Raw genomic sequence first — 24,821 nt, 5'->3', positions numbered from 1 at the left:
GTCAGTTTGACTGGTACACTCGCAATGGCTGCCTGTTATTGTGATGCGATAATTTCCATGGTAATGTAGAGTTGTTCATTTACATTATATTACCTAATGTGGCTCATGCAATAGAATGTACGTATTGTAATGTCAATTGAGTTGGATCAACAAATCCACAGCGTAAGTAAGCATTTCACTGTTAGTCTACACCTGTTGTTTACAAAGCATTCTATTGATGGGTGCACTTCCTGCTTTGCCCCTATGGGTGGGTACACTCCCAATGACCACCAGTCCGATCATTATACCGTCATTGACTTGAATGGCGGATGTCCGATTGATTCATTCTATTTATATGATTGTTACAACGTTGTTTCAGGTTCCTCTTTAAAAAAATCATTCACCCGTGACAGCAGCTTCTTAGGTATATCTTACGCTCTGGCAAGAGTCACATAGTACCAGAGAATTTAGACAATAAGGCTTATATTTGTGTGGAAAAGCCAAGCTTTATGTATCTGTGATGTAAAACAATATATAAAATGCTGAACCTTAAAGTTAAATGGGAATATAAATAGACCCCTTTTTATTATCCATCAAAACAAATGAAGACATGATGAAAATAAAAGTGACAGCAACTACAGTATAAGGAGAGAGTATTTTCCTTACAAGTAAGCATTTTCTACTTAGCTGCTGCTACTTTATTATGTAATTATTTTCAGGCATAGGCATATTGACAATACAGTACAGTCGTTTGCAAAAACTGTATTTGGTCCAGATCACCAGTCCAAGTCCTTTAGGTCTGTTGTCCACCAGAATGTCAAAAGTCCAATCAATGTCAAAAGGGCCATCTTCAGCAGGAACTTCAGCACCCTCAGACACTACACAAACACAGTGTGTCAGAGGAATCCCATCAATTTCATGAAGCCCTTTTTTTTTACAGAAAGTTGTGGGGTAAAGACTTACCCAGTCTCTCTTGCTGTGTGTCCGAGGTATTTTGCTGAGATCTTGTAGTTCTCCTTGTGGCTTCTGGCTCTCCTGAGTCTCAGGCTCACGCTGCTCCTGAAATAGACACACTGCATTGTCATGTGCTGCTGGTGGCTAAGCGAGAGAGAGAGAGAGAGCGAGAGAGAGAGACAGAGGAGAGAGAGAGAGAGACAGAGGAGAGAGAGAGAGACAGAGGAGAGAGCGAGAGAGAGAGAGAGAGAGCTCTCACTTCAAGCCTTGCTGTAGAATCCAGGTCCTCATCTCTGTCAGATGCGCTGTCGACCAAATCCGTGTCACTGCTGCTAAGAACGTAGTAGACAGACAGTAATATAGGAAATGATTTCACTTATCTATCTACCACAGTGACAGTACAAATTACATGTCTTGTGCAAGTAGAAATAAGCATTTCCTGGTTGGCGCGTGTATTTATGTAATTTTATGTAGGCAATTTCTCTTACCTGTCTGTATATTCAATGACTTGAGGCAGGGGATCCATGCAGAACTGAACTCTAGGCTTCCTCCTTGAAAAATCACCTTCTGTTTCCATGGCCTCCTTCTCCTCTTCGTCATTATAAAACTTGTAGAATGCCTCGATTCTCACTCTCTCTTGTTTCCAACTCCTCTCCTCGTCTTCTTCATCATCTGCAAATTGTTCCTCTCCGACTGTGATTCCGCTCCCCTCGTACTTGTAATCTAGAATGAAACCACTCCTGTCCACGTTATTATCCGCCGTGTCCCAGTTTATATTGGTGTGAAGGTGGTTCTCCAACTTTCCTTCTATCTCCGGCGGGATTTCTCGAAGATACTCCTCTTTACCCCAAATCCAAGTCTCCCCTTTGTCCTTTCTTAGTTCAGTCTCCAACGTACAAAATTCTCCCGGAAAATTATCCTCAGAGTCAGATGATGACATGTTGCCTGTACTCCTCTTACCCCTGTTACACCTGGTTACGTCTGCTGTACTGAGTCCAGCCTCACTGTGAAGGGTAAAAGTGGGGACATCAGAGATGGTGTCTGAAAGATGCAGGTCGGCAACACTCTGCTTGGAGATGTTCTCCTCTCCACCCTCCCAGTCAGGTAAAACATCAGATCTGCAGTCTCTCTGAGGAAGAGCCTGGTATCTTGGCAGGGCTGGGTGTTCTTCATTATCCTTCTCATCCTCACTGGAACTATCACTGGAGCTATCAGTGGAGCTATCACTGGAACTATCACTGGAGCTATCAGCTTCGAGATTGTCTTCAATAATCTTGCTCATGCTAATGTCAATATTGATATTACACATCGCACAATCTGCAAAATCTTGTTTGCCTTCTACGCTCAGAGAGATAGCAGGTCTCACATCAACCTTTTCATCTTCCTCTCCCTGTACATGGCTATCCTTCTGCTCGGTTATCTCTCTCTCTGGGTCGACATTCTCGTCTATCTTTAAATGACCCTCAGAGGGACTAGACAGTGTGCTCCCATTTTTGTTTCGCTCTCTCCCTTTCCCTCCATCCTTGTCGTATTCACTTGGAAAGAAGTCAGAGGGGTAATCTGCAAAGCTTTCACCCGCCTCTTGGTGGTCATCCCCTAGGAAGTCCTTAATTTTCGCCTCAAGTGGGTGTTCCACAAAGGTATTGACCATAATAGATTGCAGATTCTGTGTTGCTGCGGGATCAGGACAATCAGAAACAATCTCTGGAGCTCCAGGTTCATCTTGCTCTTCTTCCTCTTCATTCTCCTGGGGAAAATGTGGGGAGAGTAAGTTCACTCCTTTCTTTCCCTCTTCTATCTGGTTTTCAGTGATAGAGCTTGTCAGGACCTCCAGGTCTGAATCAGATGATTTCTCCTGGTTTTCTTCAGCTGCCAGTCTCTCCTCTTCTTCAATCCCTTCACTTATATCTGCTGTGATCTCCATGGTGTCATCTTCAGTAACACCCTCAAAACAACTCACATCACTGTTCTCGTAAGTACCTTGCTCTATGTTTCTGATGTTAGGGTTTTCCCTATCCTCTTGGGCAAAAGGTTGTCCTGTAGTTACAATATTTTCTATATTCTCTTCGTCGTAGTGAACAACCACAGACCTACCCCCTGGGGAGCCAATGTTCTCTATTCCTGTGTCCTCTTCTTCTCCTGAGGTGATCTCCTCTTCATCTTCCTCCTCTTCCTTGCCCTCCTCTTCCTCCTCCTCTTCCTTGCCCTCCTCTTCCTCCTCCTTGCCCTCCTCTTCCTCCTCCTCCCACTTCTCCTCATCATCAATATGTTGTGTATCCTCTTCAGTCAAACTCACATCATATGTCTTCACTGAGATAGGGTCAGGTACAGTTCCAGTTTCTCCACCAGGCTCTTCCTCTTCCTGTCCTTCATCCACATCTTCCTCTTCCTCTCTCAGCACTGGTAATCTTCCAGAGGACATTTCTGTCTTGGCTTCGTCAAAATCAAGAGGCTCAAAGTCAAACCCACCTTCAGGGAAAGATGGGAGGGATGTGTCTGCAACAACAACATCAACATGTCGAATAATGACAGAAAACCCAAGCAATAATATATTTCTTGTAACTTTCAGGAAATGATTGTACTAAATGTCAGTGAAGTTGCAGTGCTCTAGCTTCAACCTGCATAATGCTTACCTGAAAATGCATCCGTTAACAAATCAGCAAAGTTCTGTTCCATCTTCTCTAGGTAATAGGTAAAGTCAAACTATATGTCATAAGATTTCTGTGCCTTTTAAGTTAGTCAATTTACCAAGAGACACGTTTCGGCAACATTTGAAAGCATCTTTTACAACAAAATACTTCTGATTTCTGACAGGAAGTGTGTTAGGTTTCTCGTCTGTTATTGCTTCAACTAGCTTCCTGTCAGAATAGGGGATGCAGAAATATATCAAAACACATCGACAAGTAGTGACAGTCAGGACAAAGAGAACAACAACTTAATTTAAAAAAATATGCAAATTGAAATGTCACAAAACCCAAGTCTGTTAAAGGCTTTGGTTGTTCATAAATAAAATCACATATAGGAAGATGTTGATGTACTCACCGTAGATTTAGCACATAAGCCGTGCTGTGGTTTTACTTTCTGATGTCTAACACAAGACCCAGCCCTCCCTCCCTCAGAGATGTAGGCTACCACTTCCACCCTGCCTGTGTCTGGCTCTATCAAATTAAGCATCGTCTGTATAGGGCAGGCCCTAATTTATACTGAACAAAAATATAAATGCAACATGTAATGTGTTGATCCCATGTTTCATGAGCTTAAATAAAACATCCCAGAAATGTTCCACGCGTACAAAAAGCTTATTTCTCTCAAATTTTGTGCACAAATTTGTTTACATCACTGTTAGTGAGCATTTCTCCTTTACCAAAATAATATATGCACCTGACAGCATGATCATTACACAGGTGCACCTTGTGTTGGGGACAATAAAAGGCCACTCTAAAAATGTGCAGTTTTGTCACACAACACAATGTCAAAGATGTCTCAAGTTTTGAGAAAGTGTGCAATTGCCATGCTGACTGTAGGAATGTCCACCAGAACTGTTAACTGAGAATTGAATGTTCATTTCTCTACCATAAACCAGCCCAGGACCTCCACATCCGGCTTCTTTACATGCGGGATCTTCTGAGACCAGCCACCAGGACAGCTGATGAAACCGAGGAGTATTTCTGTCTGTAATAAAGCCCTTTTGTGGGGGAAAACTCATTCTGATTGGCTGTGCCTGGCTCCCCAGCGGGTGGGCCTATGCCCTCCCAGGCCCACCCACGGCTGCGCCCCTGCACAGTCATGTGAAATCCATAGATACGGGCCTAATGAATTTATTTAAATTGACTGATTTCCTTATGTTAGTCTGAGTTAGGGATTAATCCAAAGTAGAATTAATTCTACATCACAATATTTAGATATCCAATATATTATGTTTATTAGTCTCTGTGCAGACAAAGACACCGTTTGTTTATTTTCCTTAATAGTATATACAGTTTGGTACAGTATAAATTCCAACAAAAATCACTCTTAACTTTTTTTCTAAACTCCTACATAATTTAATTTAAGTACCTAAAATAATTTGAAATAAATAAATACAACTGAAATAATTGGGAGTAAAAACATGATTGCAATGGTTGTTGGTAATGTTGATGGTGCAGTGGGGTCTAAAGTTCATGGCGCAGGAGATAGCGATGGATGGGCTTCAGGTCAACTTCTACTGGGAAGTGGTCGCTGACTTCCAAGGCCTAAATGTAAACAAACACATAATCAAAATCGGTCAATCAAAAAATAATACAGGTTAATTTAAACTTATATTATACATATCAACTGATTTAAAATGTCTGAGAAGTTACCTCTTCTTCAGTAAGGTGGAACTCCTCTTTAAAGTTGAAGGGTTTAGCTGAATCTGGAACTATCCCAGAGATCATCTCTCTGCCATGAATAACTATCCTGGAGTATGACGTACAGAGAGAGAGGAGACACATCATGATTACAGCAAGAAGAAGCTTCACCCACAGATAAACATACAGAACACATGTACCAGCACACATCCAAGTCTTCTACAATGATTCTATTGTATGGGTCACTGACCTGTCGTAAGCGCAGTGTGTCTTCTGCCGAACGGTTGTATCCTGTTCATCTCCAATCAGCCAGCGGAACTTGGGGTCGCTTCTCAAACGCACAGCTTTAAAGCCCTTGATGGTGATGTAGCTGCAGGCTGCGTTCAGGTCCCCTAAGATCACCACATTCTAGAGGAAGACAGATGACCAGTATCAAACAAATTAACACAAAATAGTTAGTTATTATCAAGAGAAAGGAATAAAATGCTAGAAATCTGAGGAGCTTCTAGTAATGTTATCTGATATCAATGATTTAAACCAACTAACCTCAGTCTTCCACTTCTTGCAGATCCCATTGAAAACAGTGTAGAGTTCATCGATCTCTTTCATTGCCGTTTTGGGACAGGTGTGTTGGCCCACCAAGACAAAATCCTTCACCACTGCAGAAGGAGAGATTTAAAAGAAATTCCTCTTATATCATTTATAATTTTGGGAGTTTGATAGGAGTATCTTAGCCTTGTCCCAGATCTATTTCTGACAGTGTTGTCGAGTCTGGTCTCGAGACCACATGTTGAGTGTCATGATCTTGTCTCGGTGTCAGATACATTTTTACTCAGTTTTGACTCGGTCTCGGACAGTGAGGACTTATCATTTCCTCCCAAGACCAACGGAATATTTGTATTTGTATTTATTATGGATCCCCATTACATTACATTTCACAACAGATTTCGCAACACATTAAGTGTGTTCCCTCAGGCCACTACTCTACTACTACATATCTACAACACAAAATCCATGTGTACATGTTGTATAGTGCGTATGTTATCATGTGTGTGTGTGTGTGTGTGTGTCTCTTCACAGTCTGCAGATTTTTTATCTGTTAAAAAAAAAAAATCTAATTTTACTGCTTGCACGAGTTATTTGATGTGGAATAGAGTTACATGTAGTCATGTCTCTATGTAGTACTGTGTGCCTCCCATAGTCTGTTCTGGACTTGGAAGAGACCTTTGTTGGCATGTCTTGTGGGGTATGCATGGGTGTCTGAGCTTTGTGCTAGTAGTCTAAAAAGACAGCTCGGTGCATTCAACATGTCAATACCTCTAACAAATACAAGTAGTGATGAAGTCAATCCCTCCTCTACTTTGAGCCAGAAGAGATTGACATGCATGTTATTAATGTTAGCTCTCTGTGTATATTTTAAGGGCCCGCTGTGCTGCCATGTTCAGGGCCAATTGTAATTTTCCTAAGTCCCTCTTTGTGGCACCTGACCACACGACTGAACAGTAGTCCAGGTGTGACAAAACAGCACTTTATTATGGAAAGACCCCAGCTTAGCTACTGTTGCATCAATAGGTTTTGACCATGACAGTTGACCTCAACTGCCTCAATTTCCACATTATTCATTACTAGAGTTAGGGTTTAGTGAATCATTTGTCCCAAATACAATGCTTTAAGTTATTGAGGACTAACTTATTTCTTGCCACCCATTCTGAATCTGACTGCAGCTCTTTGTTAAGTGTTGCAGTGATTTCACTTGCTGTGGTAGTTGACGTGTTTAGTGTTGAGTCATCAGCATTAAGAAAATGCTAAAAAAAGCATGGATAAAGGTTAAAAAACATACATAGACACACAGACCTTAAACTCAGAGCCAGTGGCATGTCATTAGTAAAGACTGAAAAAAAGTAAAAGGGGCCTAAACAGCTGCCCTGGGGTATGCCTGACTCTACTTGAATTATGTTGGCGAGGCTTCCATTAAAGAACACCCTCTGTGTTCTGTTAGACAGGTAACTCTCAATTCACAGTATAGCAGGGGATGTAAAGCCATAACACATCCGTTTTTCCAACAGCAGATTATAATCAATAATGTCAAAAGCTGCACTGAAGTCTAACAAAACAGCTCCCACAATATTTTTATTATCAATTTCTCTCAAATTTCTCTCCTTCCCTATAAGCATGCTGAAAACCTGTTACTGTGAAATATCTGGTCAAACACCATTTTCCCCAAAAGTTTACTAAGGGTTGGTAACAGGCTGATTGTGTCACACACTGATCTGTTTCACCTGTCTTGTGCTTGTCTCCACCCCCCACCAGGTGTCTCCCATCTTCCTCCATTATCCCCTGTGCACTTATACCTGCATTTTCTGTTGGTTTGTTGCCAGTTCGTCTTGTCAAGTCTTACCAGCATGTTTTCCAGTATCTCTAGTTTCTGTTTTCTAGTCGTCCCAGTTCTGCAGGCCCTTCTGTCCCATATTGACTCTGCCCTGGATTACTGACCCTTGACCTGCCGTTTGCCTGTCCCCTGTTTTGTAATAAACATCTGAGATTCAAACTGTCTGCTTCCTGTGTCTGCATCTGGGTCTTATCCTGAGTTGTGTTAGATTGATCGGCTGTTTGAGCCAGTAAAGTGTGCTTTTCTATTCTTGGGTAGTGGAATGACTTTTACTTCCCTCCAGGCCTGAGGGTACACACTTTCTAGTAGGCTTAGATTGAAGAGATGGCTAATAAGAGTGGCAATATTATCTGCTATCATCCTCAATATCATCCACTATCATCCTTAATATTGTCCACTATCATCCACTATCATCCTCAATATCATCCTCAATATCGTCCACTATCATCCTCAATATCGTCCACTATCATCCTCAATATCGTCCACTATTATCCTCAACATCATCCACTATCATCCTCAGTAATTATTCATCCAAGTTGTCAGGTCATTGTTGATAGACAATTTATTCACCTCTTACACACTCACTTCACGAATTGCAAAATTATTTTTTCTCTCTTCAAATTTGGTGAGTAATGCTTAGATATGAAGGTTCAGAATTTGTGGCTGTCATGTCATGTGATGTGATTGTGATGCCATGTCTAAGTTTGCTAATCTTGCCAATGAAAAAAATTATTAAAGTAGTTGGCAACATCAGTGGGTTTTGTGACAAATGAGCCATCTGATTCAATGAATGATGGAGCCGAGTTTGCCTTTTAGCACTTTTCCGGGATTGTTGATTGTTTTTAATCGCTTTACAGGGAGACTTATCAGAGGTAGATATGACAGTGTTATTTTTGTTTGAGCTGATAGTGCAGGGTGAGCTGCACACAGTGGACCTCCTAATAGGGCCCACCGCCTCAGTGCTAACAGTATAACTCAGGTTCATAGGCGCAAGATTACTGCATACAATATCTGTAGGATTAACAGAGGTATTCAGGGGAGTTAAGAGGGGACATAAATTAGGTTGCTTACATTATTGCCAATGACCCATAGCAGCACTATGACAACTCAGCGACACAATGGTAGGGATCATCTCAGCAGGGTTTTGGTTCACTGGTAAGTCATTGTCTCAACGCAGCCTTGAAATGCGCGGACAGGGTCCAGGAGCCAAGATGACTTGGATGGACTCCCATCATTTCTGTAGAACACATTCTGTTTCCAGAAGGTGTTATTTATAGAGGCCAACAACGCTACAGTAGACTTAGGTGTGTAATGCCAGTAGCTTGATGAATATTTCACAGCAGTGGCACAGCGATGTTATCGGGCCTGCAATAATTGGCCGCTTTAAAAATATATATATATTTCAGACCTAGAATCAGTTCTTTAAAATCAATTTTCAGCAGTTCCGAGCTAGCCCTCCTAATGTCGTTTGATCCCAACATGGACTACGACAGCGTCAGTCCGCCTGTGTCAGCCCCCAGCAGCTGCCGTTGAATGGTAGGAAGCAGCCTTGTAATGACCTGTACTCAAGCTCCAGGATAGTATAGGGTTTCCCCCCCTGGAACTGAGATGTTTCTCACCATAGAGCTGCAGGTGACAGCTGGTGAAGTAGAAGGAGTAAAAAACTCAAACAGTAATTATCAGCTTTCATTCAGTCAGCGCATAAAACTGCTTCACCAGGCCAAATATATATGTTTTTTTATTTAACTAGGCAAGTCAGTTAAGAACAAATTCTTATTTACAATGAAGGCCTACCCCAGCTAAACCCTCCCCTGACAATGCTGGGCCAATTGTGCGCGGGTCTATGGGACTCCCGATCGATCACAGCCGGTTGTAATACAGCCCGGGATCAAACCAAGGTCTGTAGTGACGCCTCTAGCACTGCGATGCAGTGCCTTAGACCGCTGCGCCATTCGGGAGCCCAATATAGACACATTCATGAAACAATATCTTAACGCCTATTGAAACCTGGGCCTCCTACTTTACTCATAACATTACTGTTCTTTACTTTAATTGAAAAATATCCTCAAAACCTTGTCTCTCTCGCTGGTAGCTCAGCGGAGTTGAGTGGTTGGAAATACAGGTCATCACTCACGCGCACCGCTCCATGTCCTTTACTACGGCTCTGTTAAAAACTGCTCCATACTAAAAAAAAATCCCGTTACAATTTCGCTCCATTCATTTAAAATCACAATTTAACCAGCACCCATCTGTTTTTGTGACTACCTGGATCTACCATTTGGTATTTAAGTATTGAAACTAAACCATGTGGATTTGAATTACAATTATTTGAATAGACATGAAAAGGTGAATGCAAGAAGCGTACACCATTTCAAATAGGCTACATGTCATTTTAAACAGCATATAAACACCCGTTCTACCAGTCACATTCGGTTAAAGGTCCCCAAAGCACACACATCTCTGGGTCGCTCCTCTTTTCAGTTCGCTGCAGCTAGCGACGGGAACAAGCTGCAACAAACACTCAAACTGTACAGTTTTATCTCAATCTCTTCATTCTGTGACTCACTCACGGACACTCTTACTGACAGTTGTGGTTGCTTCGCGTGATGTATTGTTGTCTCTACCTTCTTACTCTTTGTGCCGTTGTCTGTACCATGTTTTGTGCTTCTACCATGTTGTGCTGCTACCGTGTTGTTGTCATGTTGCGTTGCTAACATGCTGTGTTGTCATATGTTGCTGCCATGCAGGTCTCTCTTTATGTAGTGTTGTGGTGTCTCTCTTATCGTGATGTGTGTTTTGTCCTATATCATTATTAGATTTTGAATTTTTAATCCCAGCCCCGTCCCCGCAGGATGCCAATTACCTTCTGGTAGGCCGTCATTGTAAATACGAATGTGTTCTTAATTAACTGGCTTGCCTAAGGATACATTAAATAAACACTCTAGATAGGTCAGGAGCCAGACAGGGAGCCTAAGAAGGAACGGAAATGAATTATTAAGGCTATATTATTTCAATTAGTTCCAAGGCTATAGCCTACAAATGAATACATTGTGAAGTATTTGCGAGCGCGACATAATTGGCTGGTGGGTACATAAAGCGCGCAGCATTTAAATACATTTCGTTGTATTAAATAATTATAGTCTATACATTGCGCATATAGGCTGTGACTTACTTAGAATTAAATAGCCTACAAATTAAACCAAAAATGACTTATTAGTGCCTTTTGAATTCATTTTTAAAAATTTGAATTCATTTTTAAAGTTCACTCGCACACTCGCACATCTGAGCAATCTTTTTTTGCAGGTGCATGGTAAGAGGAGAACAAGATGAAGGAAAAAAGAAACCGCACACTGCTATTGATGGTATCTTTTACGCCCTCTTCCAAATGGTAGCTTTAAACGCAGAGGTGCACAGTGCAACAAAATGATGAAGTGTGAATATGTCTGCCACCCACATACAGGAAAACGCTTCAAAATAAATGACATTATTACGTGTTCGACCACCCATGTTATTTACATTATTAAATGTCCACGTGTGCTGTGCTATGTAGGTAAAACCTCTCGTTCGCTCAAACAGAGAATTAGTGAACATAAAAGTTCAATCAGGAGAAACGACAGGGATTATCCAGTCGCAGTACATTTTAATGACCTGAAGCATGACATTTCTACCTTTAGATTATGTGGCATTGAGAAAGTTAAAATATCAGACAGGGGAGGTGATATTAATAATACTCTGAGTAAAAGATAATGTTTTGGGATTTTCACCCTCCAGACATTATTTTCTAAAGGACTTAATGCTGAAATGCCTATGTATGTTATGTTGTGAATTTGAACATGAACATGAATTTTGCCCCTATTTAAAACGATGTTTTTCGTACGATGTACCCAATGATTAATGCAAACTTGCTCGGTAGGTCTATGTCCTCATTGTGGTTTTACAGACGTGTTTCATACATCGTATTTACACACTTTATTTGAATATCTATAAAATGCATATTGTTATATTTGGTAGCACTTATTTGTTTTTCCTTCGCCTGCAACCCCATTCGACGCGTGGAACGGATGTGGGCGGGGCTAGGTCTACTTAAGGGTGCTAATTTAAAAATAAACTCACAAAAGCTCTGACTGTGGCCGAAACGTAAGCTTATTAAATATCAGTTATAGTATACTATCAAGAACAGTGTGCGGTTTCTTTTTTCCTTCATCTTGAATTCTTTAGAAACACGAGTTTGGCCAGTCTGTGACTTCCGGCTCATGCGATGGTGGATGGAGGAGAACAGGTGTTGTGCTGAAAATCTCCCCCCCTGCCAGAATCCGCCCCTTGGCGTTCTTCATTGCTGCGACTTGCTTGCTAGTTGAGATTTCTGCTATTCATTCCGTTGTCAGTTTAGCCTACATTTCACTGATCATTTGTGTCTGTAGTTTTCGTTTTGGATATTTGTTTCAAGTGTATATGGCGGTTCTAGCTTGTATGGCGCCCTTGCCTGCCAACATTTTACTCCCTCTGTTTAATATAACACCCATACATTCATTATTCATTTCCGATGCCTATCCTGACGCGAAGTTTGTTCTATAGAAAGTATTTGACTCTGTGTGCCACAAAAAGTATTGGACTCTAGCCACAAAATAGAAGGGGGGAATTCCAGCAGGGGGAGATTTTCGGCACAACACCGGCCAGCAGCGGATCATTTCCTCTACACACTTGCAGATACACTAGGGATGCGAAACACCCCCTTGGTCACTCCTGCCAGGCTGGGCAGATCAAATGGAAAGCTCCTTGAACGTGGGAATATGCCAGGCCTATTGTTTCAAAATCAATTATGGCCTATTGTATAGATAATAACGAAAATGAACGAGAAGTTTAAGATATCAGATTTTGAGTTTATAAACACCTCTCTACAATAACACACGTAGTTATCTACCCACCTCGTTCCTTTATTCCAGCATGTGCACGTAGTAAAGTACACCAGCATACTTTTGAGACGTCTTTTCAGATTCCACAATGATTTAGTTGTGGATGTTTCATGTAGCCAGCATGTAACAACTGTCATTTCCCACAGATAGAACAACGTCATCCGGTCTGTAAGTCGCTCTGGATAAGAGCGTCTGCTAAATGACTTAAATGTAAATGTAAATGTAACCTAACAGTTTAGCACCATACCAGCAGGTGGCATCCAAGCCTTACACATACCAGTGGACACTATATCACCACACTCCTTCTCTTGCTCTTGGACCTCATCTTTCACCTTGATTTAGCACATGTGTTTAAAAAACAGTTTCTTCATGAAAATATTTAGCGAACTCTATGACAGTAGCTAAAGCAAGGGGCTATCATCAGCTCACAATTAGACTACAATTGCATGCTGGGGCAGGCATGCTCTGAGCTCCTGAGGTAAGCGCTACTGGAGTGGGCTCCAGTCAAATTGAGCACTCTCTGCTCCTCGCTCTGCTCCAGCTCCACTCAGCTCACCTGGCTGGTAGGGAAGAGTGGAGGGGGTATTGTTTGAAAGTTGCTCACTCACTATTAATAAGGAGAGACCCCCCCCCCCACCGGGAGAATTGTAACAGTCTTTATAAATTGACATGTTTGGGCAGTGGCGAACCGTGGCTATTGGACCTTCCAACACGCTGTACCAAATTTGGAAAAATCATGAAAATAACTGAAACATTTAATCACTTAATGCACCCAACTGAGTCAAACCGGCCTGAGGCTGAGCCGATCTTCGAGCTGCCACTCAAACACAGGGATAATGCTACCAACAACATAGTCCAACAACACAGTCCCCATAGTCCAACAACACAGTCCCCATAGTCCAACAGCACAGTCCCCATAGTCCAACAACACAGTCCCCATAGTCCAACAGCACAGTCCCCATAGTCCAACAACACAGTCCCCATAGTCCAACAACACAGTCCCCATAGTCCAACAACACAGTCCCCATAGTCCAACAACACAGTCCCCATAATCCAACAACACAGTCCCCATAGTCCAACAACATAGTCCCCATAGTCCAACAACACAGTCCCCATAGTCCAACAACACAGTCCCCATAGTCCAACAACAGTCCCCATAGTCCAACAACACAGTCCTCATAGTCCAACAACACAGTCCCCATAGTTCAACAACACAGTCCCCATAGTCCAACAACACAGTCCCCATAGTCCAACAACACAGTCCCCATAGTCCAACAACACAGTCCCCATAGTCCAACAACACAGTCCCCATAGTCCAACAACACAGTCCCCACAGTCCAACAACACAGTCCCCATAGTCCAACAACACAGTCACCATAGTCCAACAACACAGTCCCCATAGTCCAACAACACAGTCCCTAAATCCAGATTAAATTAAAGAAAGCTACAATATTGTTACGCCCTGATCTGTTTTCACCTGTCCTTGTGATTGTCTCCACCCACTCCAGGTGTCGCTGATTTTTCCCCAGTGTATTTATCCCTGTGTTTCCGGTCTCTCCTTTGCCAGTTCGTCTTGTACTGTATGTTTTGTCAAGTCAACTAGCGTGTTTATCTCATACTTCTTTTTGCTCTTCTCTTTTGTCTAGTCCTCCAGGTTTTAACCCGTGCCCGTTTCTGGACTCTACACCAGCCTGCCTGACCATTCTGCCTGCCTTGACCACGAGCCTGTCTGCTACTCTGTACCAGCCTGCCTGACCATTCTGCCTGCCTTGACCACGAGCCTGTCTGCTACTCTGTACCAGCCTGCCTGACCATTCTGCCTGCCTTGACCACGAGCCTGTCTGCTACTCTGTACCAGCCTGCCTGACCATTCTGCCTGCCTTGACCACGAGCCTGTCTGCTACTCTGTACCAGCCCGCCTGACCATTCTGCCTGCCTTGACCACGAGCCTGTCTGCCACTCTGTACCTCCTGGACTCTGATCTGGTTTTGACCTATTTTCCTGTCCACAACCATTCTCTTGCCTACCCCTTTGGATTAATAAACATTGTAAGACTCCAACCATCTGCCTCCTGTGTCTGCATCTGGGTTTCACCTTGTGTCGTGATACAGTATTATATAGAGCCATTATTGCATGGAACTCCCGTCCATCTCATATGGCTCAAATGAACAGCAAACCTGGTTTCAAAAACAGATAAAGCAACACCTCATGGCACAAAGCCTCTCCCCTATCTGACCTAGATAGTTTGTATGTATGTTTTGATATGTATTTCTTTTTAAACTGATGTAGTTCTGTCCTTAAGCTGTTGTTGTCTATTAACGTTCTGTATTATGTCAGGTTTCATGTTCGATGTGGACCCCAGGAAGCTGCGGCTTTTTTTTGCAACAGCTAATGGGGATCCTAATAAAATACCCAAAGCAACAACCACAACCACAACCACACTGTTCACACAACCCTATGGTAGCCTAACGCCATCACTATCACCAAAAGCGACAAGTGTGACACGTCCAAGGATGTGTGTAACGGGCTCGTGATGCTGTAAAGACAGCGCCCATAATACCAGCGCACTCCATATAGGAGTGCACTTTTTGTAAAACACATCAGACCGATATAATTGTTTTCATTTAACTAGGGAAATCAGTTCAGAACTAAATTATTTTCACCATTCTGTATGTCTGAAGAATCCATATGTTCTTCTGAAATATGAACTTGGAAATCCTGGACTTGTTGAAGTCTTATTATTGTGTCGATTTGACAAAATTACATTCATGATCTTGAGTTGAACTCACATTTTTCTGTTCAAGGTGTCTAGCTCTTGAAATGGTCTCGCCCCCCTCCGGTCTATGTCTTGAATCGGTCTCGCCCCCCTCCGGTCTAGGTCTTGAATCGGTCTCGCCCCCCTCCGGTCTAGGTCTTGAATCGGTCTCGCCCCCCTCCGGTCTATGTCTTGAATCGGTCTCGCCCCCCTCCGGTCTATGTCTTGAATCGGTCTCGCCCCCCTCCGGTCTATGTCTTGAATCGGTCTCGCCCCCCTCCGGTCTTGAATCGGTCTCGCCCCCCTCCGGTCTTGAATCGGTCTCGCCCCCCTCCGGTCTTGAATCGGTCTCGCCCCCCTCCGGTCTAGGTCTTGAATCGGTCTCGCCCCCCTCCGGTCTAGGTCTTGAATCGGTCTCGCCTCCCTCTGGTCTAGGTCTTGAATCGGTCTCGCCCCCCTCCGGTCTTGAATCGGTCTCGCCCCCTCCGGTCTAGGTCTTGAATCGGTCTCGCCCCCTCCGGTCTAGGTCTCGCCCCCTCCGGTCTAGGTCTTGAATCGGTCTCGCCCCCTCCGGTCTTGAATCGGTCTCGCCCCCTCCGGTCTAGGTCTTGAATCGGTCTCGCCCCCTCCGGTCTTGAATCGGTCTCGCCCCCTCCGGTCTAGGTCTTGAATCGGTCTTGCCCCCTCCGGTCTAGGTCTTGAATCGGTCTCGCCCCCTCCGGTTTAGGTCTTGAATCGGTCTCACCCCCTCCGGTCTAGGTCTTGAATCGGTCTCGCCCCCTCCGGTCTAGGTCTTGAATTGGTCTCGCCCCCTCCGGTCTTGAATCGGTCTCGCCCCCCTCCGGTCTTGAATCGGTCTCGCCCCCCTCCGGTCTAGGTCTTGAATCGGTCTCGCCCCCCTCCGGTCTTGAATCGGTCTCGCCCCCTCCGGTCTAGGTATTGAATCGGTCTCGCCCCCTCCGGTCTTGAATCGGTCTCGCCCCCTCCGGTCTAGGTCTTGAATCGGTCTCGCCCCCCTCCGGTCTAGGTCTTGAATCGGTCTCGCCCCCCTCCGGTCTAGGTCTTGAATCGGTCTCGCCCCCCTCCGGTCTAGGTCTTGAATCGGTCTCGCCCCCCTCCGGTCTAGGTCTTGAATCGGTCTCGCCCCCCTTCGGTCTAGGTCTTGAATCGGTCTCGCCCCCCTCCGGTCTAGGTCTTGAATTGGTCTCGCCCCCCTCCGGTCTAGGTCTTGAATCGGTCTCGCCCCCCTCTGGTCTTGAATCGGTCTCGCCCCCCTCCGGTCTAGGTCTTGAATCGGTCTCGCCCCCCTCTGGTCTTGAATCGGTCTCGCCCCCCTCCGGTCTAGGTCTTGAATCGGTCTCGCCCCCTCTGGTCTTGAATTGGTCTCGCCCCCTCCGGTCTAGGTCTTGAATCGGTCTCGCCCCCTCTGGTCTTGAATTGGTCTCGCCCCCTCCGGTCTAGGTCTTGAATCGGTCTCGCCCCCTCCGGTCTAGGTCTTGAATCGGTCTCGCCCCCTCCGGTCTAGGTCTTGAATCGGTCTCGCCCCCTCCGGTCTAGGTCTTGAATCGGTCTCGCCCCCCTCCGGTCTAGGTCTTGAATTGGTCTCGCCCCCTCCGGTCTAGGTCTTGAATCGGTCTCGCCCCCTCTGGTCTTGAATCGGTCTCGCCCCCTCCGGTCTAGGTCTTGAATCGGTCTCGCCCCCTCTGGTCTTGAATCGGTCTCGCCCCCTCTGGTCTTGAATCGGTCTCGCCCCCTCCGGTCTAGGTCTTGAATCGGTCTCACCCCCTCTGGTCTTGAATTGGTCTCGCCCCCTCCGGTCTAGGTCTTGAATCGGTCTCGCCCCCTCTGGTCTTGAATCGGTCTCGCCCCCTCCGGTCTATGTCTTGAATCGGTCTCGCCCCCTCCGGTCTAGGTCTTGAATCGGTCTCGCCCCCTCTGGTCTTGAATCGGTCTCACCCCCTCTGGTCTTGAATCGGTTTCGCCCCCTCCGGTCTAGGTCTTGAATCGGTCTCGCCCCCTCCGGTCTAGGTCTTGAATCGGTCTCGCCCCCTCCGGTCTTGAATCGGTCTCGCCCCCTCCGGTCTAGGTCTTGAATCGGTCTCGCCCCCTCCGGTCTTGAATCGGTCTCGCCCCCTCCGGTCTAGGTCTTGAATCGGTCTCGCCCCCCCCCCCCTCCCGGTCTAGGTCTTGAATCGGTCTCGCCCCCTCCGGTCTAGGTCTTGAATCGGTCTCGCCCCCCTCCGGTCTATGTCTTGAATCGGTCTCGCCCCCCTCCGGTCTTGAATCGGTCTCGCCCCCTCCCCGGTCTAGGTCTTGAATCAGTCTCGCTTTAGGTAGACACGAAAACAACACTGCTGAACTTGACAACCCCATATGGTCACATGGCTGGCAAGACAGCACAAACAGATGTGAGACCAGGCTAGGACTATCTGTCTAAGGTATCCTAAAATCCTTTAACACATGGCATGTTCCTATCTCCAAATTGCATGATATGAGGTGATATGACATTATAACTTAAGACAGTGATTGATATATGGAAAGTTCTCACAGGTAGTGGGTGAGTGAAACCGGACAATGAAAGGCTCTCTGGAGAAAACCTCAGTGTCGTTATTCGTCCCCTCTCCTCCCTCTAGCTCAGGATACTGGCATTGCTCTCGGACCTGCAGCACATCTTTCCTAGAGATGATTCAAGCCAATTAATCAATCAACCAACCAACCAATCAAACGAGAGAGAGTATACTAGAAATTAGGAGTGCTGCAGTGTTTTAAAGATTCTTATCTAAAATGTAAAGTTGAATGTAAAGCCTGTGTAAAAATGTAAACGGCTTACTTGTAAATGTAGACATATTGCTCTTTGTAGGTTTTCTTCCCCAGTCTCTTACTCTCCACGTAGGAGTATGCATGCGATTTGTCAAAGCTGACGGTGGAAAGACAAACAGACATCAGGTGACGATTAGAACCCTAACCCTGATAAGACTTCATCTGTACATATTTTATAAAGGATTCATTCTGTAATGGTGGACCCCGCTGTATACAGCCTGTATTGTTGCCATATTACTTCAGTAAACATGTTAACCTGACTCACTCTCTCTGCCTCATCCATATCTAAAAACATAACACACATTTTTTTTAAAGGTCAACAAAGCAATTTCAAGACCCCCCCCTGTTATGTACCTGTTAAGATCCTGTTATGTACCTGTTCAGATCCTGTTATGTACCTGTTAAGATCTTGTTATGTACCTGTTAAGATCATGTTATGTACCTGTTAAGACCCTGTTATGTACCTGTTAAGATTCTGTTATGTACCTGTTAAGACCCTGTTATGTACCTGTTATGATCCTGTTATGTACCTGTTAAGATCATGTTATGTAACTGTTAAGATCATGTTATGTACCTGTTATGTACCTGTTAAGACCCTGTTATGTACCTGTTAAGATCCTGTTATGTACCTGTTATGTACCTGTTAAGATCATGTTATGTAACTGTTAAGATCATGTTATGTACCTGTTATGTACCTGTTAAGACCCTGTTATGTACCTGTTAAGATCCTGTTATGTACCTGTTATGTACCTGTTAAGACCCTGTTATGTACCTGTTAAGATCATGTTATGTAACTGTTAAGATCATGTTATGTACCTGTTAAGACCCTGTTATGTACCTGTTAAGACCCTGTTATGTACCTGTTAAGATCATGTTATGTACCTGTTAAGACCCTGTTATGTACCTGTTAAGATCCTGTTATGTACCTGTTAAGATCCTGTTGTGTACCTGTTAAGATCCTGTTATGTACCTGTTCAGATCCTGTTATGTACCTGTTAAGACCCTGTTATGTACCTGTTAAGATCATGTTATGTAACTGTTAAGATCCTGTTATGTACCTGTTATGTACCGGTTAAGACCCTGTTATGTACCTGTTAAGACCCTGTTATGTACCTGTTAAGACCCTGTTATGTACCTGTTAAGACCCTTTTATGTACCTGTTAAGATCCTGTTATGTACCTGTTATGTACCTGTTAAGATCCTGTTATGTACCTGTTCAGATCATGTTATGTACCTGTTATGTACCTGTTAAGACCCTGTTATGTACCTGTTAAGATCCTGTTATGTACCTGTTAAGATCATGTTATGTACCTGTTAAGACCCTTTTATGTACCTGTTAAGATCCTGTTATGTACCTGTTAAGACCCTGTTATGTACCTGTTAAGACCCTGTTATGTACCTGTTAAGATCATGTTATGTACCTGTTAAGACCCTTTTATGTACCTGTTAAGATCCTGTTATGTACCTGTTATGTACCTGTTAAGATCCTGTTATGTACCTGTTCAGATCATGTTATGTACCTGTTATGTACCTGTTAAGACCCTGTTATGTACCTGTTAAGATCCTGTTATGTACCTGTTATGATCCTGTTATGTACCTGTTAAGATCATGTTATGTACCTGTTAAGACCCTGTTATGTACCTGTTAAGATCATGTTATGTAACTGTTAAGATCCTGTTAAGACCCTGTTATGTACCTGTTAAGACCCTGTTATGTACCTGTTAAGACCTGTTATCAACCTGTTAAGACCCTTTTATGTACCTGTTAACATCCTTTATGTTACCTGTTATGTAAAATACCTGTTAAGATCCTGTTATGTACCTGTTCAGATCAGTTGGAAATCCTGTTATGTACCTGTTAAGACCCTGTTATGTACCTGTTAAGATCCTGTTATGTACCTGTTAAGATCATGTTCCATTCATTAAAATCCTGTTAAGACCCATCTTTTATGTACCTGTTTTGTATTTAAGATCCTGTTTGATGTACCTGTTTCAAATAGACCCTGTTATGTACCTGTTACCCTGTTATGTTGTGACCTTTAAGATCATGTTATGTACCTGTTAATAAAGCCCAGCATTTAAACAACACCTGTTAAATCATCCTGTTATGTAGGCCTGTTATGTAAACGTTAAATTATTAGTGCTGTTTCGTTTTTACCTGTTCAGAAACATGTTTGACCTGTTATGTGGCTTAAGACCCTGTTATGTACCTGTTAAGATCCTGTTGTGCTGATGTACCTGTTAGAATTCTGTCAACCCCTCCTGTTATTGTACCTTGTTAAGATCATGAGATTTATGTACCTGTTTCAGACCCTTTTATGTTATGTACCTGTTAAGATCATGTTATGTAACTGTTAAGATTTGTTAAGACCCTGTTAGTCTTTAAATATAAATTAAGATCCTTCTTATTGTTCAGTGAAATGTTTATGGCTTCACCTTTTGCATCTCGAACCTCCTGGATCAAACACAGGTCACAGCGGGCAAGAATCTGGGAAGGGGAGGGAAACAGCTTTTGGTTATATTGTTGGATATCAAAAATACCATAATAATGAACACAGAATAGTTGTGACCAGAGTTCGTGAGCCGAGATGAGCAGTTGGAAATCACGCTCATCACTCATGGTGCTTCATGTATTTTCCTGCCGCTCCAAGCCTCCACTAAAAACGCTCCATGCGCACAGGGGGAAAAAAAAAATGCAAATTCGCTCCATTCATTAAAATCACAATTTAAGCAACACCCATCTATTTTTGTGACTACCTGGACCTACCAATTTGTATTTAAGTATTGAAACCAAACCATGTGGATTTGAATGAAGAGTATTTGAATAAACATGAAAATGTGAATTTAAGAAGCGAACATCATTTCAAATAGGTTACATGTCATATTAATTAAACAGCATATAAACACCCTATATATGTCAGAAGCCAGACAGGGAGCCTAAGAAGGAACGCAAATTAATTATTTAGGCTATATTATTTTAAGGCTATAGCCTACAAATAAATACATTGTGAAGGATTTGCGATTGCGACATAATAGGCTGGTAGGTACATAAAGCGCGCAGCATTTAAACAACATTTCGTTGTATTAAATCATTACAGTCTATAAATTGCGCATATAGGCTGTGACTTACTTAAATACATATTAAACGAAAAATGAGAATTATTAGTGCCTTTGAATTCGTTTTTAGAATTCGTATTTAGAAACACGAGTTTGACCATTCTGTGGCTTCAGACTCATGTTTAGATGGCTGTCTTGTTTAGTAGTAGCCGGTGTTGTGTAGAAAATCCCCCCTGCCAGTAGTAGCTTCTGTCAGTTCGCGTGAACGTTGTTTACGAACTCAATTCTTCATTGCTTCGACTTGCTTGCAAATTGAGATTTCTGATCACGTTAGGCTGCGTTTCATTTTTTTTTATGTTGGTGTGATCGCTGGGAGGCACTAGTAATGTCTGCAGTTTTCGGTTTGGCTATTTGCTTCAAGTGTATTAGTCTTTAAATATAAATGCGTCATCTCTCCCATGTCTTATTGTTCTGAAATGTTTATTGCTTGCCTACATTTTACTCCATCCTCTATGTTTAATATAACACACATACATTAATTATTCATTTCGGTTGAAGTTTGTTCTATTTAAAGTATTTGACTCTGATGTGTGCCACAAAAAGAACTTGACTCTAGCCACAAAATTAAGGAAATTAGAAGGGGGGAGGAAAAAACAAATGAAACGCAGCCTAACATGAACAGAAATCTCAACCAGCAAGCAAGTCGCAGCAATGAAGAATTGCGTGCGTGTGCGTTCACACGAAGCTGAGGGGGGATTCTGGCAGGGGGGAGATTTTCAGCACAACACCAGCCAACAGCGGAGAACTTTCTCTCCACACCTGCAGAGCCACTGGGGATGCTAAACAGACGTTTGGCCAGTCTTGCCAGGCTAGGCAGAGACACAGAGTTGTTTCTACACATTTCTATAGGTAGGCCTAAAGGTTTTTAGACAAAATAACCCAATCAAAGCTGTTTAGTTGTTTAGTAGTAGCTCCTTGAGTTGTTTAGTAGTAGCTGTTTATTGTTTAGTAGTAGCCCATTTAGTAAAATCAGTAGTAGCCTATTGTTTAGATAATAGAACAAAAATTTGTAGCTGTTTACAGTAGTGTCTCGTTTAGTCGCCTTAATCGAGCTGTCAATCTTTAAGGCATTGTTTAGTAGTATCTGTTTAGTAGTAGCTATTTCTGTTGAAAAGCCAATGAAAGATTGAGCTCAACTAAAGGCTGTTTAGTTGTAGTTTTCTAGCAGTCTAGTTGTTTAGTAGTAGCTGTCTGGTTGTTTAGTAGTAGCTGTTTAGTTTAGTAGTTTAGTTGTAGCTGTTTAGTTGTTTAGTAGTAGCTGTCTAGTTGTTTAGTAGTAGCTGTCTGGTTGTTTAGTAGTAGCTGTCTCGTTTAGTAGTTTAGTAGTAGCTGTCTGGTTGTTTAGTAGTAGCTGTCTCGTTTAGTAGTTTAGTAGTAGCTGTCTGGTTGTTTAGTAGTAGCTGTTTAGTTGTTTAGTAGTATCTGTTTAGTAGTAGCTGTCTAGTTTAGTTGTTTAGTAGTAGCTGTCTGGTTTAGTTTAGTAGTAGTAGTAGTTTGGTTTAGTAGTAGCTGTCTAGTTGTTTAGTAGTAGCTGTTTAGTTGTTTAGTAGTAGCTGTCTAGTTGTTTAGTAGTAGCTGTCTGGTTGTTTAGTAGTAGCTGTTTAGTTTAGTAGTTTAGTTGTAGCTGTTTAGTTGTTTAGTAGTAGCTGTCTAGTTGTTTAGTAGTAGCTGTTTAGTTGTTTAGTAGTAGCTGTCTAGTTTAGTTGTTTAGTAGTAGCTGTCTGGTTGTTTAGTAGTAGCTGTCTCGTTTAGTAGTTTAGTAGTAGCTGTCTGGTTGTTTAGTAGTAGCTGTTTAGTTGTTTAGTAGTATCTGTTTAGTAGTAGCTGTCTAGTTTAGTTGTTTAGTAGTAGCTGTCTGGTTTAGTTGTTTAGTAGTAGCTGTCTAGTTTAGTTGTTTAGTAGTAGCTGTCTAGTTGTTTAGTAGTAGCTGTCTGGTTGTTTAGTAGTAGCTGTCTAGTTGTTTAGTAGTAGCTGTCTAGTTGTTTAGTAGTAGCTGTCTAGTTTAGTTGTTTAGTAGTAGCTGTCTGGTTGTTTAGTAGTAGCTGTCTAGTTGTTTAGTAGTAGCTGTCTAGTTGTTTAGTAGTAGCTGTTTAGTTTAGTTGTTTAGTAGTAGCTGTCTGGTTGTTTAGTAGTAGCTGTCTAGTTGTTTAGTAGTAGCTGTCTAGTTTAGTTGTTTAGTAGTAGCTGTTTAGTAGTAGCTGTCTAGTTTAGTTGTTTAGTAGTAGCTGTCTTGTTTAGTAGTAGCTGTTTAGTTGTTTAGTAGTAGCTGTCTGGTTGTTTAGTAGTAGCTGTCTAGTTGTTTAGTAGTAGCTGTTTAGTTTAGTTGTTTAGTAGTAGCTGTTTAGTTTAGTTGTTTAGTAGTAGCTGTCTGGTTGTTTAGTAGTAGCTGTCTAGTTGTTTAGTAGTAGCTGTCTAGTTGTTTAGTAGTAGCTGTTTAGTTGTTTAGTAGTAGCTGTTTAGTTTAGTTGTTTAGTAGTAGCTGTCTGGTTGTTTAGTAGTAGCTGTCTAGTTGTTTAGTAGTAGCTGTCTAGTTGTTTAGTAGTAGCTGTTTAGTTTAGTTGTTTAGTAGTATCTGTCTAGTTGTTTAGTAGTAGCTGTCTAGTTGTTTAGTAGTAGCTGTTTAGTTTAGTTGTTTAGTAGTAGCTGTCTAGTTGTTTAGTAGTAGCTGTCTAGTTGTTTAGTAGTAGCTGTTTAGTTTAGTTGTTTAGTAGTAGCTGTTTAGTTGTTTAGTAGTAGCTGTTTAGTTTAGTTGTTTAGTAGTAGCTGTCTAGTTGTTTAGTAGTAGCTGTCTGGTTGTTTAGTAGTAGCTGTCTAGTTGTTTAGTAGTAGCTGTCTGGTTGTTTAGTAGTAGCTGTCTAGTTGTTTAGTAGTAGCTGTGTAGTTGTTTAGTAGTAGCTGTCTGGTTGTTTAGTAGTAGCTGTTTAGTTGTTTAGTAGTAGCTGTTTAGTTTAGTTGTTTAGTAGTAGCTGTCTGGTTGTTTAGTGGTAGCTGTCTAGTTGTTTAGTAGTAGCTGTTTAGTTGTTTAGTAGTAGCTGTCTAGTTGTTTAGTAGTAGCTGTCTAGTTGTTTAGTAGTAGCTGTCTAGTTGTTTAGTAGTAACTGTTTAGTTTAGTTGTTTAGTAGTAGCTGTCTGGTTGTTTAGTAGTAGCTGTCTAGTTGTTTAGTAGTAGCTGTTTAGTTGTTTAGTAGTAGCTGTCTAGTTGTTTAGTAGTAGCTGTCTAGTTGTTTAGTAGTAGCTGTTTAGTTGTTTAGTAGTAGCTGTCTAGTTTAGTTGTTTAGTAGTAGCTGTCTAGTTGTTTAGTAGTAGCTGTCTAGTTGTTTAGTAGTAGCTGTCTAGTTGTTTAGTAGTAGCTGTTTAGTTGTTTAGTAGTAGCTGTTTAGTTGTTTAGTAGTAGCTGTCTAGTTTAGTTGTTTAGTAGTAGCTGTTTAGTTGTTTAGTAGTAGCTGTCTCGTTTAGTAGTTTAGTAGTAGCTGTCTGGTTGTTTAGTTGTAGCTGTCTAGTTTAGTAGTTTGTAGCTGTTTAGTAGTAGCTGTCTCGTTTAGTAGTTTAGTAGTAGCTGTCTGGTTG

General features: G+C 42.5%; 2 protein-coding genes across 5 annotated transcripts in view; both read right to left on the bottom strand.

Annotated features, from left to right (window-relative positions):
* Positions 1 to 528: 528 nt before the first annotated feature.
* Positions 529 to 4,057, bottom strand: LOC115132551 (uncharacterized). 4 transcript variants are annotated; one of them, XM_029665299.2, is made up of 6 exons: positions 3,976 to 4,043; positions 3,567 to 3,791; positions 1,422 to 3,429; positions 1,193 to 1,265; positions 943 to 1,038; positions 529 to 857 (listed from the first exon to the last, which is right to left on the bottom strand). In XM_029665299.2, exons 2-6 carry the CDS (start codon positions 3,607 to 3,609, stop codon positions 756 to 758), a joined length of 2,322 nt encoding a protein of 773 aa, XP_029521159.2. In that variant the 5' UTR covers positions 3,610 to 3,791; positions 3,976 to 4,043; the 3' UTR covers positions 529 to 755. The 4 variants fall into 4 exon arrangements, with proteins under 4 accessions (XP_029521159.2, XP_029521158.2, XP_029521157.2 ...); XM_029665298.2 differs by having other exon boundaries at positions 1,193 to 1,262; positions 3,567 to 3,609; positions 3,976 to 4,011; XM_029665297.2 differs by having other exon boundaries at positions 3,567 to 3,609; positions 3,976 to 4,010.
* Positions 4,058 to 4,759: 702 nt separating this feature from the next.
* Positions 4,760 to 24,821, bottom strand: part of dnase1l1l (deoxyribonuclease I-like 1-like) — a 20,386-nt gene continuing 324 nt past the window's right edge. Inside the window, exons 2-7 of the mRNA XM_065021106.1 lie at positions 18,149 to 18,235; positions 17,867 to 17,994; positions 5,808 to 5,920; positions 5,512 to 5,669; positions 5,274 to 5,370; positions 4,760 to 5,165 (exon numbers count right to left, since the gene is read on the bottom strand). Coding sequence (XP_064877178.1) covers positions 5,085 to 5,165; positions 5,274 to 5,370; positions 5,512 to 5,669; positions 5,808 to 5,920; positions 17,867 to 17,994; positions 18,149 to 18,235 — 664 coding nt within the window. The 3' untranslated portion in view covers positions 4,760 to 5,084. The remainder of the gene's footprint in view (positions 5,166 to 5,273; positions 5,371 to 5,511; positions 5,670 to 5,807; positions 5,921 to 17,866; positions 17,995 to 18,148; positions 18,236 to 24,821) is intronic.

Source organism: Oncorhynchus nerka, linkage group LG7 (assembly GCF_034236695.1).
Source record: "Oncorhynchus nerka isolate Pitt River linkage group LG7, Oner_Uvic_2.0, whole genome shotgun sequence".
NCBI classification, from domain to species: Eukaryota; Metazoa; Chordata; class Actinopteri; order Salmoniformes; family Salmonidae; genus Oncorhynchus; species Oncorhynchus nerka.
The sequence above is the reverse complement of the archived record's forward strand: the minus strand, read 5'-3'. Positions and strand labels throughout refer to the sequence as shown.

Bases quoted from the DNA above. Each gene is read 5' to 3' on its own strand.
- LOC115132551 (XM_029665299.2), bottom strand. From the start codon at position 3,609: ATGGAACAGAACTTTGCTGATTTGTTAACGGATGCATTTTCAG. The intron at 3,430-3,566 runs GTAAGCATTATG...TTGTTGTTGCAG, and splicing joins GTTAACGGATGCATTTTCAG to ACACATCCCTCCCATCTTTC. The intron at 1,039-1,192 runs GTGAGAGCTCTC...TGTCTATTTCAG, and splicing joins ATTCTACAGCAAGGCTTGAA to GAGCAGCGTGAGCCTGAGAC.